The sequence below is a fragment of the Notothenia rossii genome (genome assembly GCF_949606895.1).
Source record: "Notothenia rossii genome assembly, chromosome: 10".
Classification (NCBI taxonomy): Eukaryota; Metazoa; Chordata; class Actinopteri; order Perciformes; family Nototheniidae; genus Notothenia; species Notothenia rossii.
This window is the reverse complement of record NC_136908.1, coordinates 14,190,283-14,207,390: the sequence shown is the minus strand read 5'-3', so window position 1 is coordinate 14,207,390 and position 17,108 is coordinate 14,190,283. Positions and strand designations below refer to the sequence as shown.

General features: G+C 40.2%; 1 protein-coding gene and 1 long non-coding RNA gene across 5 annotated transcripts in view; one reads left to right on the top strand and one right to left on the bottom strand.

The window, feature by feature from the left end:
• The window catches only part of fam91a1 (family with sequence similarity 91 member A1), a 31,993-nt gene that overhangs the window by 6,232 nt on the left and 8,653 nt on the right, over positions 1–17,108 (top strand). For 3 of the 4 annotated variants that reach the window (XM_079655899.1, XM_079655900.1, XM_079655897.1), the window contains exons 3-16: positions 282–433; positions 2,579–2,636; positions 4,457–4,524; positions 4,822–4,935; positions 5,458–5,548; positions 6,942–7,004; positions 7,437–7,543; positions 8,602–8,640; positions 10,417–10,529; positions 12,810–12,916; positions 13,485–13,597; positions 13,734–13,820; positions 13,974–14,103; positions 16,850–16,998. In XM_079655899.1, coding sequence (XP_079512025.1) covers positions 282–433; positions 2,579–2,636; positions 4,457–4,524; positions 4,822–4,935; positions 5,458–5,548; positions 6,942–7,004; positions 7,437–7,543; positions 8,602–8,640; positions 10,417–10,529; positions 12,810–12,916; positions 13,485–13,597; positions 13,734–13,820; positions 13,974–14,103; positions 16,850–16,998 — 1,391 coding nt within the window. The remainder of the gene's footprint in view (positions 1–281; positions 434–2,578; positions 2,637–4,456; positions 4,525–4,821; positions 4,936–5,457; positions 5,549–6,941; positions 7,005–7,436; positions 7,544–8,601; positions 8,641–10,416; positions 10,530–12,809; positions 12,917–13,484; positions 13,598–13,733; positions 13,821–13,973; positions 14,104–16,849; positions 16,999–17,108) is intronic. The other variant, XM_079655898.1, reaches the window with a different exon arrangement.
• On the bottom strand, positions 13,484–16,922 carry LOC307022962. The gene is made up of 3 exons (XR_013803534.1): positions 16,790–16,922; positions 13,707–13,832; positions 13,484–13,618 (listed from the first exon to the last, which is right to left on the bottom strand). It is a non-coding gene; the product is annotated as an uncharacterized lncRNA (long non-coding RNA).

Sequence of the window (17,108 nt, the reverse complement as noted above, 5' to 3'; positions counted from 1 at the left end):
CTGGTACATTCCCTGGAATATTGGTAATATTTGACCCCCATTTCGGTACAATTATATGTGTATGAACAAGTAATGAGGTTTTAGTGATATCAACACATTACCTATATCATTTCCCAGTGTCTAAAAGACTTTATGTAATCAATTGTCTAACTTGCTATGTGACCTTTTGAAGCCTATTCAGTATTGGATAATTGTTCCTTTTATTACCTGGATTTACCTATTTTAGGTTTCCCGGAAGTATGACAGCATGAAAACTCATGTTATATGTGTTTTATGAACAGTGCGGCACGTGAGGAAGGATGAGCGCAAGTATTATGAGGAGCTCCTGAAGTACAGCCGTGACCACCTGATGCTGTACCCCTACCACCTGTCTGACATCATGGTGAAAGGGCTGCGCATCACTCCGTTCTCATATTACATAGGAATCATGGAGGTAAGCCACTCCTGCTGCAATGCACAACAGAAAATGAAGAATGGGGTTTGATGTGGAAAGGTTTAAATTCATCAGGATTTGTGTTAGTCTTCTCAAACACCTGGACATCTATCTTTGTAAACACAGTATGTGAAAGCTCTGGCTGATTTCCAGCATTGCTGTCTTCTGAAACCAAAGACAGTGACAAAGGTGATTTTCACATTTTCGTCTGCGCTTATAGAACAATGAGCTGGGTAAACTCCAAGGCGACAAGTAGGAGTTGTTATTGTTCATCAGCAAAGATTCACTAATTGGTTTCGGAGCTCCGTCTCTTATTTAAATTGAACAGTGCCTCATTTTTGGCATCCCTGGAAACTACTGCGGAAAAAGCATTTTTAGACTAAACAAAGAATCCATGAACCCATTATAATAAGAAAGGTCTAAGCTTTTCACAACCCCCTGCAGCTATTTGTAATGTGTTCTTTGAATCTTGGAAATATACTACATGATATGGTACACCTGAAAAGATTTGCTGAAGAAATACCCTTTGTTGCAGCTACACCTTAATCATGTAGCCACAGTATGTTACAGGAGCTAGCACTATTGAGCCATGAAAGAGCTGCATCAAATAGATTCAAGAGTTATAAATATAATTGCTGCTGAAAATCCAAAAATCATAGTTTTATTGAAAAAGTAGAAGACACATTTTTAGCTACTGAAATATTAGAGATTCTATTTGAAAAAATATAAACATTTATATTTTAAGCAAAAGACACAGAGTTATATTAGTTAAAGAGAGTTTAATTCATAACTAAGACAGACTCATTTGATACAAAGAATCCCTTTTTAAAAAAAATATAATTTCTTATGTGATGAATTCACACAATCAAACAGACATTCAAAGCTTTATTCGAAAACCTCAATAGAAACTTTGAATTAAGAAAATGGTCTACTTCCATATAACATGGCATACATTACCACCATCATCAGATAGATATATTCGGTTGCTCTATATAATATTCTGTCTTGAGTATTTCTATGTGGATAGACCTGGCATCAGTCAGGCACTAGGTGTCAGTCAAAGTCTAGTGAAGCCTCGTGTAGCAGCTGAGAGACACAGCACTGATCCCAGGATAAACACACCCAGAAACATGTTTTCTGTTTGTTCTGCAGTCAGTTTTGTCTTTGTCCGCATCACGCCTCACCCTCTCTGATAAGTCTCAGTCTGTAACACTTTCTCTGGGACTTTGACCAGGTCCAGTACTTCTTGACTCCCGACAATAATGGATACAACAACTCATCGAACTGTTTCCATGGTGCTGTAGCTTGAAAAGTAATCAATATACACATAATAGTTGGATGTTTTTAATGACAGTAATGCACCTGTATCAAATCAAACTTTATTTACATAGCAATGTTCATACACAGATAGTAACACACAGTGCTTCAAAAACAATAGACACAACGCCCCCTTCTAAGGTGATAAACAGAGTAGTATTATATAATTATGAAAAATAGAAACACTTGATGCCAACAGAAGTCAATAAACACAGAAGAATAAGAACATAAGAATCTATAAGAATAAATACAATTCAATGAAAAGTCAAGTTAAAAGCGTGGGTCGTGAGTTGGCTCCTAAAAGTATGAACTTTCTCTGTAGTTTCCGTAGTTTAGTTTGAAGCTGATTACATATATTGTGTATCTGTTTTCATAATGCCCTCAGTTATATATTTTCAGTTTCCCCCCCTGTGTGTTTACTCAGAGGGTGTGTGTGCCGATACCAGCAGCCACATATGATTGTTCCACATTCACATTACTTCCCATTTTTCAGAGAAGATATGACTAATAAGCCCAAAAGCTCTTTCTTACAACTCAACTTAAAAAGGCTTCTTTCATTTGCCCATGAACGCTAAACTTAACTTGACTGAGCTTTTAATTGTGACCGCTGAATTGCCGAAGGCTATGTCATATTCTGATAATCCGTTTTAAGCACTTATTGAAAATGGGGTGTAGAAATTAGCACAGCCGCCCAGATCTGCTAATCCTGTTATTAACCAGAGGCAGAGGGACACAGAAAGGGAAAGAGGGAAATGAGTTCAATTATTTTCCCTGTGTCCTTCCTGTCTCCACCTTCCCTAACTCTCCCTTCCTTCTTTGCAATTCCAGGATATTATGAACAGTGAGAAGAGTTACGACTCCTTGCCCAACTTCACTGCTGCTGACTGTGAGTTTTTCCTCATCCGTATTTTTTTTCTCACTTCCCCCCCTTGCTGGAGGTCGTTCATACGGTCATTGGAGGGGCACATTACATTTAAACTGGAGATATTCCAGAGTTATCGGACATTTTGTTTATTCACGGGGCGAAATCAGCACCTATAATGAAACTAAAGCTGGAACAAATTGATTATTTGATTAACGGAAAGCTAACTGTTTTGATAAATCGTTTGAATAAAACATATTGGTTTGGTCGGACATAGAGAGCAATTTAAAGAGATTTCCCTCAGCTAAAATATTTTCTGTTTTAATTCAAATGTTGTTTTGTTTTTTTAACACAGAGCATGTCCTGTATCCAATATAAGTAAATTAAGCCAAATCAAATATTTTTACGGAAGTTGGGTATTTTATTTGTTGGTAAAAAATAAGTTTTCTTGGTGTTAGCATTTTACCTCTGCTTTGACGAGGCTTGCCTTTCCTATAAGACTTCTACCACTTTCCCTCAAACAACAAACTAATCTCACCATGGTTTTGACAGTTTATTAGATTAACGATTTTCAAAACCCCCTTGACAAGCAATAATCAACCTGAAACTTGTCTCTGTATCCAGCTCTGGTAAATCGATTTATTTTGGATTGACTGATATAAATTACATTTTTATAAAGGATTATAAATTGCTTTTCTGCAATGATAATACTTAACCAAGGAGCTCTGGTTCTCGGTAATGATTGTAAAACCAGATTAAGATTGTGTCAAAGCTGGAAGTGTACAGGCAGTTGTATCTTTCTTTGTCTTTCTGCCGTCAAGTGTAAAGGGCTTTGGCGTTGGCCTGAGAGTGGCCGAGTCCTGGATGAGCAGGACCTTCACGCTGTGGGGACAGAAGGCTGCCAGCAGGGGCTTTTCTCCTCAAATCTCCCTAAAGGAGCTTTGGAAGTGTGTCATGCTGCAGTGGGTGGCTGGAGAGACAGCAAAGTGTGTGTGTGTGAGAGTGTTTTTTTAAGTAGGCGGTTGTTTGTGTGTCTGTGAAACGGCAGGATATGCGTGCAGGATTCTGCTGCGTTAGTAGGGCGAAATGCGAACATCCCTTATTTGTCCCTGAATGCGCTGGCAGCCGTCCCAGTACATTCTGCTCTGCCCCTTCCAGCCATGGGCATCAGAGGCTTGAGGAAAGGACAAGGTGGGATCTAGAGTCAGATAATTATACCTCTACCTCTGTACCAGCTTTACAACTGTGCTTTATGGGCCAGTATCTTCTCAGACAGACCATACGTCTTAATTTATTCACTGATACAAATGCATGCACACGCTCACTCTTAAGATACCTCCCAAGATGGATTAGTGGTGCTTTTGTGTCTGTGTGTGTTTGGATTGTCTCAGAGAAGAATTGGGAGGGATGAAACCCCTCTTTAGTCACACATGCAGAGCACACAGCACACAGTGACATTTGTTCTCTGCTTTTAACCCATCCTAGTACCAGGAGTCTAGTACTAGGAGCAGAGAAGGTGTGTGGTTTTTGTGTATACGTACCCCTTCAGCAGAGTTGGGATGAGTCACTGCTGCCGCTCGTCAAGCTTTCTCCGAAGCCACTCTCAAATATGAAGTTGGAAATATCCCGAAAAGGCTAATTCTCAAACTTCTTTCTTCTTGCTGTAATTCTCTGCTGCAAAGCCTCAAAGTCTGTCATTGAAAAATGCTTCGGACTCTTTTTTCCCCAGCTGTACTGCAGCCAGAATGATATGTCTTAGTGCATGTACAGACATTACATGTTCAAGGCCAGTTACAGAGTCATAATTGAGTTTGGCTGACTTTCTCCTTCTCATCATTCCACAGGTCTTCGGCTGCTTGGCATCGGGAGAAATCAGTACATTGACCTAATGAACCAATGCAGGTCGTCCAAAGTAAGATATGTTTCTAATACAGCCTTTTAAATAGATGTGTTCATGTTAGAAAATTCAGTGTAAAGTGCACATGGGAATATTTAATATTTAATCCAGCTGTATTTTCTCGGATTTAGCCGACAGCAAACTGCATGGCAATTTTCAATAGATAGAACGGCCTCATACATGTATTTACAAAAGCCAGAAAACACACAATATCTTTCCACCATTGTCTTCACAATTATTAGCACATATCAGCTCATGTTAATTAGAGTGACTTAGTCTGACCTCACTTTCTACGTTTTTCTCCTTTGTCAGAAATTCTTTCGCAGGAAATCAGCGCGAGACCTGCTCCCATCCAAACCAGTGGAGATCTCTGTGGAGCCGTGGTGGACGGCGCAGACCGGCTATATCACCGAGGACGATATCAGGGTGCGATAAGTGCTCTTTTATTTCCCATGTTTAACCATGTGTATGGATTTGTAATGTTTAGCATTAGCATGCAGGGATGGATACAGTGGAAGGAGAGTTGGCAGATTTAATAATGTTATTTTATTTCATATAGCAAATGCAAAACTGTACTCTTTTAATCCTGATTCAGTTTTATCTATAGTTCCTGTATCATTGATTTACAACATAAGTGAGAAAACATGCTGGCTGGTGTTTTTTTTCTTACACGTCACCCACCAAGCTACAATCATTGATCGTACGAGCGCCTGCACTGCATGTGGAGATCTCACCTGACTAAAAATAAATACCTGCAGCGTTCCCAACTCTTCTTCTCCCCTCTATAAATAGGAAAAAATAAACTCTGGAAAAACACTCAAGGAATTCACAATTTCATCATCCCAGAGACTGCCCTACCCCTGTTGTTCACTGGAGGCTTTTTTAACGAACAAAGCCACATATCCAGGTGTGCTCTTATGTTGTTTGTTTGTTTTTGTTTGTTTACAGATCTGTTCCACAGCAGAGAAGAAAGCCATTGATAAGATGATAGACGCTGGAGCTCAGCTGGCTGGAACAATGGAGTACAATGTGGTGTTAAGTGAGTATCTGTCACATGTAATGTTCAAATTAAAACACCTGAAACTGCATAATCAATGTCATAACAAAGAAATGTTTACACCCTGTGTTAAAAAGAATCAACAATTATTCATTTCAATAATGGTTTGCTAGTTAGCAAGAATGTCAAAATATTACTATTATTTACTTTTAGAGATTCTTTAACATATAGAAGCAAAGGATATTGACATTGTCAACAATTTTCAATTCTTTAGCACCTATTCATTCTTTCAGCTTTGTCTAGTTCAGGGGTTCCCAAAGTGGGGGGTCGCGAGACCCCGAGTGGGGGTCGCGAGATGATTACAAAATAAAAATGGAAAATAAAAAAAATAAAAATTGATTAATATTTTGTATAATGTTATTTTTTAAAAATTATTATTAATAATAACGTTTGCATAGACATTTATTTCTTTGACAATCCACTTGCGCAGTGTTTCTCAAACTTTTTTTGTTTGTTTCTGAAATTAATTCACTAGCACCCACCCACCCCCCGTCGACAGGGGGTCGCCAGTCTCTGACACTGCTATTTTGGGGGTCGCGGGCTGAAAAGTTTGGGAACCCCTGGTCTAGTTCATATGTTGTTGTATTTAAAATATGTCTCCAATCTGTTCCCCTTGAATTTTATATTTAATTTGAGGTGGACTGAATATTTCAAACACAAAGCACTTCAGAGTGGGTTGCTTCACTGTCTTGCTTTTTCCAAATTAGATTTGTTCTAGTCTCCTGTCCCACCCTTACATCCGGTTTCAACAGGAACTATGGGAACAAGTTGCCCCAAAGGGCTACTCTCTTTACGGCTTTACAATCCTTATGCTGCAACAACAAGATTAAGTATTATTGGAAATGAGTGCTGTTTAAATAGTTTACTGGTGCAGATGGAAGCATTACAAAATCTGCAATAGCAGTTGGGGACTGAGCCTGAGGTAGTTTTTGTTTATTTATTTTGTATCTGCCTGCTGGTACAGCATGAATGAACCTTCAGAACTAAACTTCTTTTTGATATAAAATTACATTTGTTGGCATAAATGGATAATTGAGTTAGCATCTTTCAAATTCAGCTAGCAAGAGGCAAAATTCACTTATGATATTATGTTGTGAATATCACAGATGAAGCAGAGGGGCTGCGGTCGTGTCCTCGCACTTGAAATGTTAATTAAAGAAGAGTTTCACAGTCATGCACCCCGGCCACTGGAGTGCTGCGGACTGAGTTGGAATAAATACAATTAGATACAGGAGTCACAGGCAATTTAAATACAAGTCACAGTTCAGATGAGATTTATTAAGCCATTATCATATGTGCAATACACAGAACAGAACTGTGTACATGTTAACAATAACAATTTGGTATAGTAAGTATATTTGTCTTTTCACTCTAGGCTTGTACAACCGGGGCTTCATATACGTGGATGTTCCCATATCTGATGACAGCTGCATCTCAGGTGTGTGTGTGTGTGTGTGTGTGTGTGTGTGTGTGTGTGTGTGTGTGTGTGTGTGTGTGTGTGTGTGTGTGTGTGTGTGTGTGTGTGTGTGTGTGTGTGTGTGTGTGTGTGTGTGTGTGTGTGTGTGTGTGTGTGTGTGTGTGTGTGTGTGTGTGTGTGTGTGTGTGTGTGTGTGTGTGTGTGTGTGTGTTACATCCTGCCATTAACCCCCCCCTGAGTATTTCCTTGACTGAATGCTATATTTACCTTAATTACAACTGTGGGGAAATAAGCTGTGATTATGGGTAATTGACTGATCTGAAACGATGCCTAATAGTGTCATTAAAGATACGTACAGTATTTAAAACAAACAACTTTTTTGCAAAGTGAAATTATGTTTTAAAAAAAAGTAGTATCTATTGGAATGTGTGTTCAACCCTCTGCGTGTTTCAGTTCCCCCGCTGGAAGGCTTTGTCATGAACCGCGTCCAAGGCGATTACTTTGAAACACTACTGTACAAAATCTTTGTGTCCATTGATGAGCAGACGAACGTAGCGGAGGTAGGCTACAGAAACACCTTTTGCTGTTCTCTCCTGTTGTGTCTGCTCAATGACATACAGTGGGGCAAAAAAGTATTTAGGCAGCCACCAATTGTGCAAGTTCTCCCACTTAAAAAGATGTGAGGCCTGTAATTTTCATGCTAGGTATACCTCAACTATGAGAGACAAAATGAGAAGAAAAACAAATCCAGAAAATCACATTGTCTGATTTTTAAAGACTTTATTTGCAAATGATGGTGGAAAATAAGTATTTGGTCAATAACAAAAGTTCATCTCAATACTTTGTTATATACCCTTTGTTGGCAATGACAGAGGTCAAACGTTTTCTGTAAGTCTTCACAAGGTTTTCACACACTGTTGCTGGTATTTTGGCCCATTCCTCCATGCAGATCTCCTCTAGAGCAGTGATGTTTTGGGGCTGTCGCTGGGCAACATGGACTTTCAACTCCCTCCAAAGATTTTCTATGGGGTTGAGATCTGGAGACTGGCTAGGCCACTCCAGGACCTTGAAATGCTTCTTACGAAGCCAGTCCTTCGTTGCCCGGGTGGTGTGTTTGGGATCATTGTCATGCTGAAAGACCCAGCCACGTTTCATCTTCAATGCCCTTGCTGATGGAAGGAGGTTGTCACTCAAAATCTCACGATACATGGCCCCATTCATTCTTTCCTTTACACGGATCAGTCGTCCTGGTCCCTTTGCAGAAAAACAGCCCCAAAGCATGATGTTTCCACCCCCATGTTTCTTTCTGTGAGAGCCAGAAATCTTGTTTGTTTGTAGGTGACCAAATACTTATTTTCCACCATAATTTGCAAATAAATTCTTTAAAAATCAGACAATGTGATTTTCTGGATTTTTTTTTTTTCTCATTTTGTCTCTCATAGTTGAGGTATACCTAGGATGAAAATTACAGGCCTCTCATCTTTTTAAGTGGGAGAACTTGCACAATTGGTGGCTGACTAAATACTTTTTTGCCCCACTTTATGACTGTGTGTTCAAATAACTTTTCAACTGAGTCCTATTTATTTTTCTTTCCTGATCCGCCACCCCCCCCTCCCAGCTGGCGAATGTGTTGGAGATTGACTTGGACTTGGTGAAGGTTGGTATCCACTTGCTGCAGAATGTTTCTATCGTAATATACATACTAAAGTTTTGTTTTTCACAAGAGGAAGGCAAAGTGGTAGATCTGGGGACTATTGCGCCGCTTTCCAAAATTGACATCAACAAAACAGGGTAATTTCCTCTGGTTCCACTTTGATTTTGAAGAGATTTTGAGAGATGCTTTTTTCCCTCTCTGTATGTTTTGAAAGCACACAGTGTAGCAGCGGAAAGCAATGAAGTGAACAACCTTTTTCACTTTTTTGCCAATTCGTTTTTCTGAGCCAAATATTGAGATGAAAGTTTGGCATGAAAGCTGATACAACAAAACATTTGTATTTAAACGTGTTCCTTTAGTGTTTGCTTTCAGAAGGCATGCTTTTATCAAATTTGACTACCGGTAATGTGTTGTATAACACATTTGTCGGAGTTGTAGATTGGCCATAAGAATTTTTAATTAAATTGTGTGCAAATGAATGAGAAAGGATGGATAATAAGTAGCTTAGCAAGTTGATTTGAATGCACAATTTGGCCATTCATTCTGAACACACACACACGCTCCCACAGAAACACATCTGAGAGATAGCCTGTGACACACACACCCACACACCCACCCCATGCCTGATGAGGGCTGAGCAGCACCATTCCAGTTGAATTGGTGCTCGAGTTTGACCCAGTTTTTCCCAGTTTCCTATTCACTCTCGATCAGACACTGAGCCAAACTCCCAGTGTTGTGACCTCCGGTGTGAAGAGCTGAACTCCCCTCCCTCCCTCTGCCTCAGTTCATGCCTGCAGCTTAAAAGCAGCACTTAAGAGAAACGGCTGAAGGCTGAGGAAGCCGCGGTTCTCCAGGAGAAAGCCAGTCACTTCAGAGTTGATTGAGATGTCTGAGAGGTCTCCTTTGTGCCGAACCCTTTCCCATTGTGACTTAAGTTTAAGTTTCTCTTGTGTAATGACTGTCTCATGGCCTGAGTCACTTGAAAAAATAAATCCTCGCTCTCTTTTGATATGGTAAGAGGAAGGCTAAGAGTTGAACTCGGCTTGCACCTCTGTGTGTTGAGATGTAAGAAGCAATCAAGCCCCTAACTTCATTGAGATGACCTGAATAAAATCTGAAAGGGCAAGCCCAGTTGACCACTTTAAGGAAGCCAGCTGACTGTTTAGTGGAAATGTTGAAGTTTGACCCTTTTGGATTTGGTTCAGGTACCATCAACAATGAATGACTTGTTATTGTAATTCCTGCTTGGTGTTGAGAGAGCCTCACCTGAAAGAGTATCCAGGTAGCATCCAGTCTCTCTTAGACCTTCACAAGTCAACATTGTTGTCAGTAGAACCCGACCTAGTGAGAAAAAAAGCAATGTTCTTATTTTGAGATGTTTCACAAGCAATCATACAGGAAGACAGCTATTTTAAAAGGAAAGCTCAAATGTTTGCCACCCACCGTCTCGAAAAAACCATACTGTGAGTAAGTGGTGCGATCCACTTAGTTTTTCGCCTTTTCATTTCCCATGCTTATTGTCTATCCTCACCTAAAGTACACAGAGTTTGTCCAACTCTTTTGTGAGGTGAAAGGCTTCAAGATTCTTCACATTTTTGGCTTGATTTCCTTGAAAGTACTTTATTTAAAAAAAGCTGTATAATTAATGTATCCATTTCCACATGAGTAAAAGTCGAGGAGAGTGAGTTGATGATAGTAGATGACGTATTACGGTGAAAGAGAATCAGATTTTTGTGGGTCAAACAACTTTTGATTTTTGTTTTATTAATGTTTTATCAGAATGCAGTTTCCATGTACTGCCGCCTCGGCTTTGCTGTGAAGAAAGGTCATGTAATCAGCGCAGAACAGCTCCACCCCTCCTGGAAGAACGCTGCGTCCTCCAACAGATTCAAGTATGTACAGACAGACACTCTAAACCAGTGGTTCTCAACTGGTCAGGCCTTTTGGGAACAAAACTTTTTCCTTTGTCAATAAATCGTGACCCGAAATTTTTAACCACTCAAATCTATTCAACAAAAAATCGTGCTGTCATATATATATATACGCTTTTCAGCATACAATATTAATTAAAGCGAAGTACAGTACGTATATCCCTTCACAGAACTAAAGTATGCTTTTAAAAAAGCATACTTGCTTTTAATTTACACAGTTGTGTAAATGCTTTTAATGAGATGATGGAATCAAAGATGAACTGTATAACATAAAAAGGCACACATGCTGAAAACCCAACCGCAACCGTCTGGGGGGGATTATTCTCCAGGAGATTTTTTATCATATTTCATTGTGTTCATTTTTATCTGAAGTTGCACCCATGGATGTATAAAGAATAGTTCTACCGCAAAGTTATTCTCCGTGGGGACTTCCGGCAACAATTTAGATTCTGATTGGCCAGAAGACTCGAAAAAACATCAGCAAAGATGTTTTATTGAGAAGATGATCACTACCTGACAGAAGTTTTCAAAACCGTTTATGGTCTCCGGTACTTCCAGTCCAACGCCTACTGCATGCACAGCATTAGAAAATCGGCCTTCAAAATAAAAGTTTGACTTTTTTTCACACAAAAAAATAAAAATGTAAAATAAATTTCCTTTTTCTTTTTCTTCACTCACACATCTGCGACCCACTCGGGGTCGCGACCCACCAGTTGAGAACCACTGCTCTAAACCGTCCAATTGTCCCCATACTTGTTTAAATATATATTATGTATTTTTCAACCTTTTACATACCAGTATGGTTTGTGCCCTGTACCTTCATCCACCTAGAACATCCTTTAAAAATATGATATGTAACTGTGACGAAGGTAACTTTGTCACTGTGGACTGACGGCTCCTGGTAACTCACTTTAGTGAACAGTTTTGCACTTTATTAGCGTGATTGCACAGTACCGTTTGGCATGGCATATTTGCACATTTTATATAATTTATACTAATTATTGAGATAGTATTTATTAAAGGATTAAACCGTATTAATTGAAATGTCGTCTGGCAGGTGCTGGTCAGGTCCTCGGCTCCGCCTGATAAGATAGGGGAGTTAGCGAGAGCGCTGAAAGTGCTTATGCTGGTGTAGAATGACAGCGGTTAAGAATAATCCGGGTGCAAATAATATGTGAAGGTGTAGAAATCATAGCGTTAAGTGGCATTCATTGTTCAAGTGCTGACTGCCTTTAGTTGGGTTTGTATGTGTGTATTCTGTTCAGTTATATGTTTGTGTTTGAAAAGTGTTCCCCCTCCCGTTATGTCTGTTGCTGGATTGTGTGCACCTGGTGCCCTGTGTTGGCTCCTCCCCCCCCTCACCTGTGTCTTGTTGGTTTGATTGGTCTGGGTGTATTTAGGTTCTGTTTTTCCTGTCAGTATGTGTGAGATCCTTGTGGCTGCAGGATGTGTTCAGGGAGAACAGCAGGATTGAGGCGGTGAACTATGTGCACATGATTTTAATAAATCCCCACACCCCTTTATAATTTTGGACGTTCTGCCTCTGCCTCCTTGCTTGGTCGGGCTGCTCAATTGTCAGCTTCACAGTAACTTTTGCATTTAATTGTCTAAGAATAAATAGGGCCATGTTTTACATATTGTTGAGTTGTGTAGTTACTTGGAGACAAATCATCTATTTTAATAGAAGTTAATGGTCCCATTTCATTTGGTCTTCTGTAATGGCGTCGTGTGGCCTCTGAGCATGCGCCAGTGTTGTGTTTATTTGCCAGAATCTTTAACTGGAATTCTTTATCCAGTTCTGAGCGAGACTTTTACTTTACATTTTTAAATATATAAGTTAATAGAAGATATCAGAGAAACAAGCTGAGCACACGGCAGCCAAACAGCGTCAGAGAAACAGAGATTTTAAAGTGAGACTGCTTTATTCAGTATTATAATTGGCGACATCTTCTGATAATAGGGCTTACGGTAAAAATCTCCTGAACAATTTGATGAAAAAATGAAGCAATTCTAACTCGGTGAAGGTCACTGCATTGACAAACTCCCATGATCCCATGCTGCTGCAAAACTGATTTTGTTATAATTCTGAAAGAGTCCCCAAGTGGCAGAAAATGACTTATTCTAGGACAATTAGATTTCTATTAATATTCAATTATTTATTACGTTTTAATAAACTACTGCACTTGGTTTGATTGTGTTGATGGGGCTCTCTTTAATCCCTGTGGCTCGCTCCTCTGTCAGGAGCACCGTGGACCCTCAGAAGATGCTGCTGTCCTGGGACCAGGGCAGTCCTGTGATGGAGGGGGGCTCCTCAGCCACCGACACCGACACCACCAGCCTGGAAGAAGGTCTGAGTGGCCACACACACACAAACACACACACACACACACACACACACACACACACACACACACACACACACACACACACACACACACACACACACACACACACACACACACACACACACACACACACACACACACACACACACACCCTTTTCTTAATATTGCTTCAGAAATGTTGAAGAAGCAGCGCTAATTATTCCCAGAGAAAGCTTAGTTATGCTTCTGAATTTCATTCTCACATTATTAGTTGTTTTTCCAATAAGTTTTTGTTTGTGGTTTAATATCAACTTTGTTATGCCTATTAGGGTGCCAGTTTTGTGTTGCTGAGACTAACAAATTGGATATTATCAAAGTGGCTGTCAACATTTATGTGTTCTAATTTCATTATTTTAAAAAGAGACACGGTTTGTGTTGGACCTTGAAAACACAGAACATTTGACATGAAATCATAAGCTCATATCCTCAGCGTATGAATCGGACAGTAGTTGTGCTTTTGCATATATTCATGTTCATTCATTGAGTTATGCATTTGGTATACTGTATGTCTGCTTTTTATTTGCCTCTGCAGCAGAAACAGGAAGCGTTAGCAGCTTAATCATCCCAGCTGCTCCCACCAAGAGGATCGCCTTCCTGTTTGACTCCACTCTCACTGCCTTCCTCATGATGGGCAACCTGTCTCCGGTCAGTCACTGAATGTGGACGCTAGAAAACACACAGATTCTCCATGATAAAAAGCTGAATAGAGACATGACGATTTAATCACAATTAGATGTGGACTGTGCATGCTGACTCCTCTGTGTATTCGTTTCTCTATCAGAACCTGAAGAGTCATGCAGTGACCATGTTCGAGGTGGGAAAGCTGTCCGATGAGACTCTGGACAGCTTCCTGGCTGAGTTAGAGAAGGTGAGACCAGCACTGGAAACAAAGACAAATAAATACTTGTTAGTGTATCTAGTTATGCCTCTGTCATAAACACCAGAGTATGCTAAATTACAGCGCAATGTACATGCTCAGAGGTTCAAACAAACATGTATCTCGTGGTGTCTCTGTCTCCAGGTGGAGAGCACAGCAGAGGGCGAGGCTCAGCGTTACTTTGACCACGCTCTCACCCTGAAGAACACCATCCTTTTCCTGCGCTACAACAAGGAACTCACTCAGGACCAGGGACCAGATATCCCTAATATAGGTAATTACACAGTTACTCTGCCCTCCCCATTATGGGTAAACGCATGCAGGTGTTGTTCTCCCATACCTGTCTATACATGTGGTTAGTAGGAAGCTTGGAGGTCTGAGTTGTTTGGAGTATTTTTACTCAATTTTGTCTGCTGTCTGCACACAGTTCCCTCCTTGCTGTGTTGTTAGTTTGTTTTGCCAATAATTGATATATAAATGATATAAATGAAGCCAGTTCATTACTGGTTGTTTCAATCAGACGGAAATGTAAGGTGAGAGCTGGAACGTGCAGTGTGAACGTGATGGTGACTTAAGTGGCTCATTATAATGAATTTATACTCTTTTATATGTACCACTAGTCTTCATCACAATGTGAAATTCAGGATAAAAAAACACTCATGGAAATCTCTGGGTATAGGGATGATGTGTGGGGGGTTAACCGACGATAATTGTCAGCAATCATCAGCTGTATCACACTCTTTTCCAATTTACACCTTGACTCTACTCTAATAATATTATTACATATTTTGAGTTATCATGAACACAATGGAGGCAAACAACCGCTGTAAATTAATCTTATTCAACTACTTAAAGGTGGGGTAGGTAATTGACTTCAGAAACACTTTTTGTTATATTCCATGGAATGCTCTTAACATCCTGAAAGCATTGAATACATTAATTGCTTTGACAATAAATACATTAAAACATTTCATCTGTGGAAGCCCTGGCGCTGTAAAAAGCACGACCAATCATTTTCACCGGCCCGGCTAAAGTAACTGGATGGCCTACCTGCCTGTCAGCCTTCCATCTGTGCACAAACTTATCTCGTGCCCTCATTGGTCATGTGCGCGTTCGTGTGTGTTGGAGGAGGGGCTCTGTCAGGAAGTCGGAAGGAAGGGGCCGATTTTTTCCGGTTGTGTACTTTCAAATTCTAGCGCACTCGAGCTGGTTTCTCCATTCTTACTAAATCTGTGGTTTTCAATAATAAATCACAAGCAATGAAATATATTTTGATGTGAAGGTTTTGCCTAAGACTGTAAACCTTTTTGGAAGCAATGAAGAGGAAGTGGAACTTCTATTTGTTCTACTTTTGGCAAACTTGTGTCAAAACTTGTCTCTGCTGTATCTTCCCTCCCCCCTCACCTGTTTCAAACTTGAACATATGACCATATTTTATTCAAGTCTCTCCTAAATCTTGTTAAAGGCCTGTCCATCCCGAGTGAAGCTGTTTTGTTCTCCTGGAGTCTGTAGGGGGAGTCGGAGAGGACCAAGCTAACTGAGCTTCCCTGTAACAACGGTTGCGACACCAGATGCTGTTTGTTTGCTTTGGCAGCGTGCCTCTCTTCTGATTGCCTTATCTCTCAGTCGTCCTCAGCTGCTGCTCGAGACGTCTGCTGGGGAGCAAGCACACTGAGAGCCCGCTGGGTGAAGCCCACAATGATACAAATTATAATGAGAATAAATAATAAATGATTATCAGATTGCAAAAATCAAGATCCAAACCTTAGACAATACAATGTGAAGCAGCAGCCTCATTGTGAATGGCTCTTATCTGTTTTACTCTACGCTGTGTCTGAGATTCAGTTAGTTATTTGCATCTGCTTAACTCTGGTTATGATTTAACATTAATAATCACCTTTAGCACTTAATAGACACCTCTTAGACTTATATCTAGCATGCAAAGGTTGATTATGAAATCAAAGAAGGCCAGGTTGACACTTTCTCCTTCTGGGAGGACTTTCTTACAAGCGTCTCTTTGGAGAGAAGACTCCCTTGATGCCACTGTTATAAATAAATAATCTTTACTGGGCTCTCTGGATGAAGTTCTTCAACCCAGTTGCTGTTTGATGCATCTACACTTGGTAGAATGATTTACAGGATCCTTATTTGCACTCATTGCTTCTGTACGCTTTTTTTTACTTTAAAGCTGCGGAGGCTTTAAAGTAAAGGCTTTTTATCAACAGGTCAAACAATAGTAAATGCGTATTTTACAACTAGTTACAAAGCAAAGAATTAAACGTTTCTAGAGCAGAAATTGTGCCACCGAAAAAGAAAATTCACCACTTCTAAGTTCTAACCTGTTTAATGTTTGACATTACTGTATTTCATGGATGCACCCACATATTACAAACAGTATTTCTATGTCTGCTTCTCTTAACTTAGGAATACGAAAGCCTACAAATATTATGATGTGTGTAAATCTGAAAAGAGGGAAAGATAAAACCGGCTGAAAATGACAAATACTGGTTTATGTTCCTAGCCTAAGCACCAACTTAAAACACTGCAATGAAAATGTAAGATGTAAATCTGTAACTCTAATATTTAGATGTAACAAACAGAAATGGCAGGTCGGGTAAAATATTGGTTTCATAGCCAAGATGTTGAAATAAAAACAATTTCACTAAATCTAGTTGACATCTTGTGCTTAAACTTGGATGTGCAGTGTACTTTCAGTGCAAATAAGACTGTATGCTCAAGCCATGGCGTATAGATAGTTTGGTTATCCCTGTTTTAAAGGAATAGTAAGTACAGTAAAAGGTAACAACCAGCAGCTAGTTAGCTTAGCTTTGCATAAATACTGGAAACGGGTAACAGTTGGCAATTCATTCTTTACTCTCTTCTATTCTTCTACCATCCATGAAGTAACTTCACAAAACACCCAACAACTCAAACTACATGCATTCAGCCCGATGACTCACAGTAAGATCTCAGCTTGTTTGGTATAGAAGTTGAAACTGAGCCTGGTTTGTCCCCTCCAGGTTTCCCCTTGGACATGTTGCGCTGTGAGAGCCTGCTGGGTCTGGACCAGGCCACCTGCAGCCGGGTCCTCAACAAGAACTACAAGCTGCTGGTCTCCATGGCGCCGCTCAGCAATGAGATCAGACCCATCAGCAGCTGCACGCCTCAGGTACGACTCCTGGAGGGAGGGGGGGGGGGGGGAGAGAAGAGGAGGGGATACTGTGTCACCATGGGATCAAATGATGACCGTTGGAGAGTTGTGAGACAGTTTGTGCATGT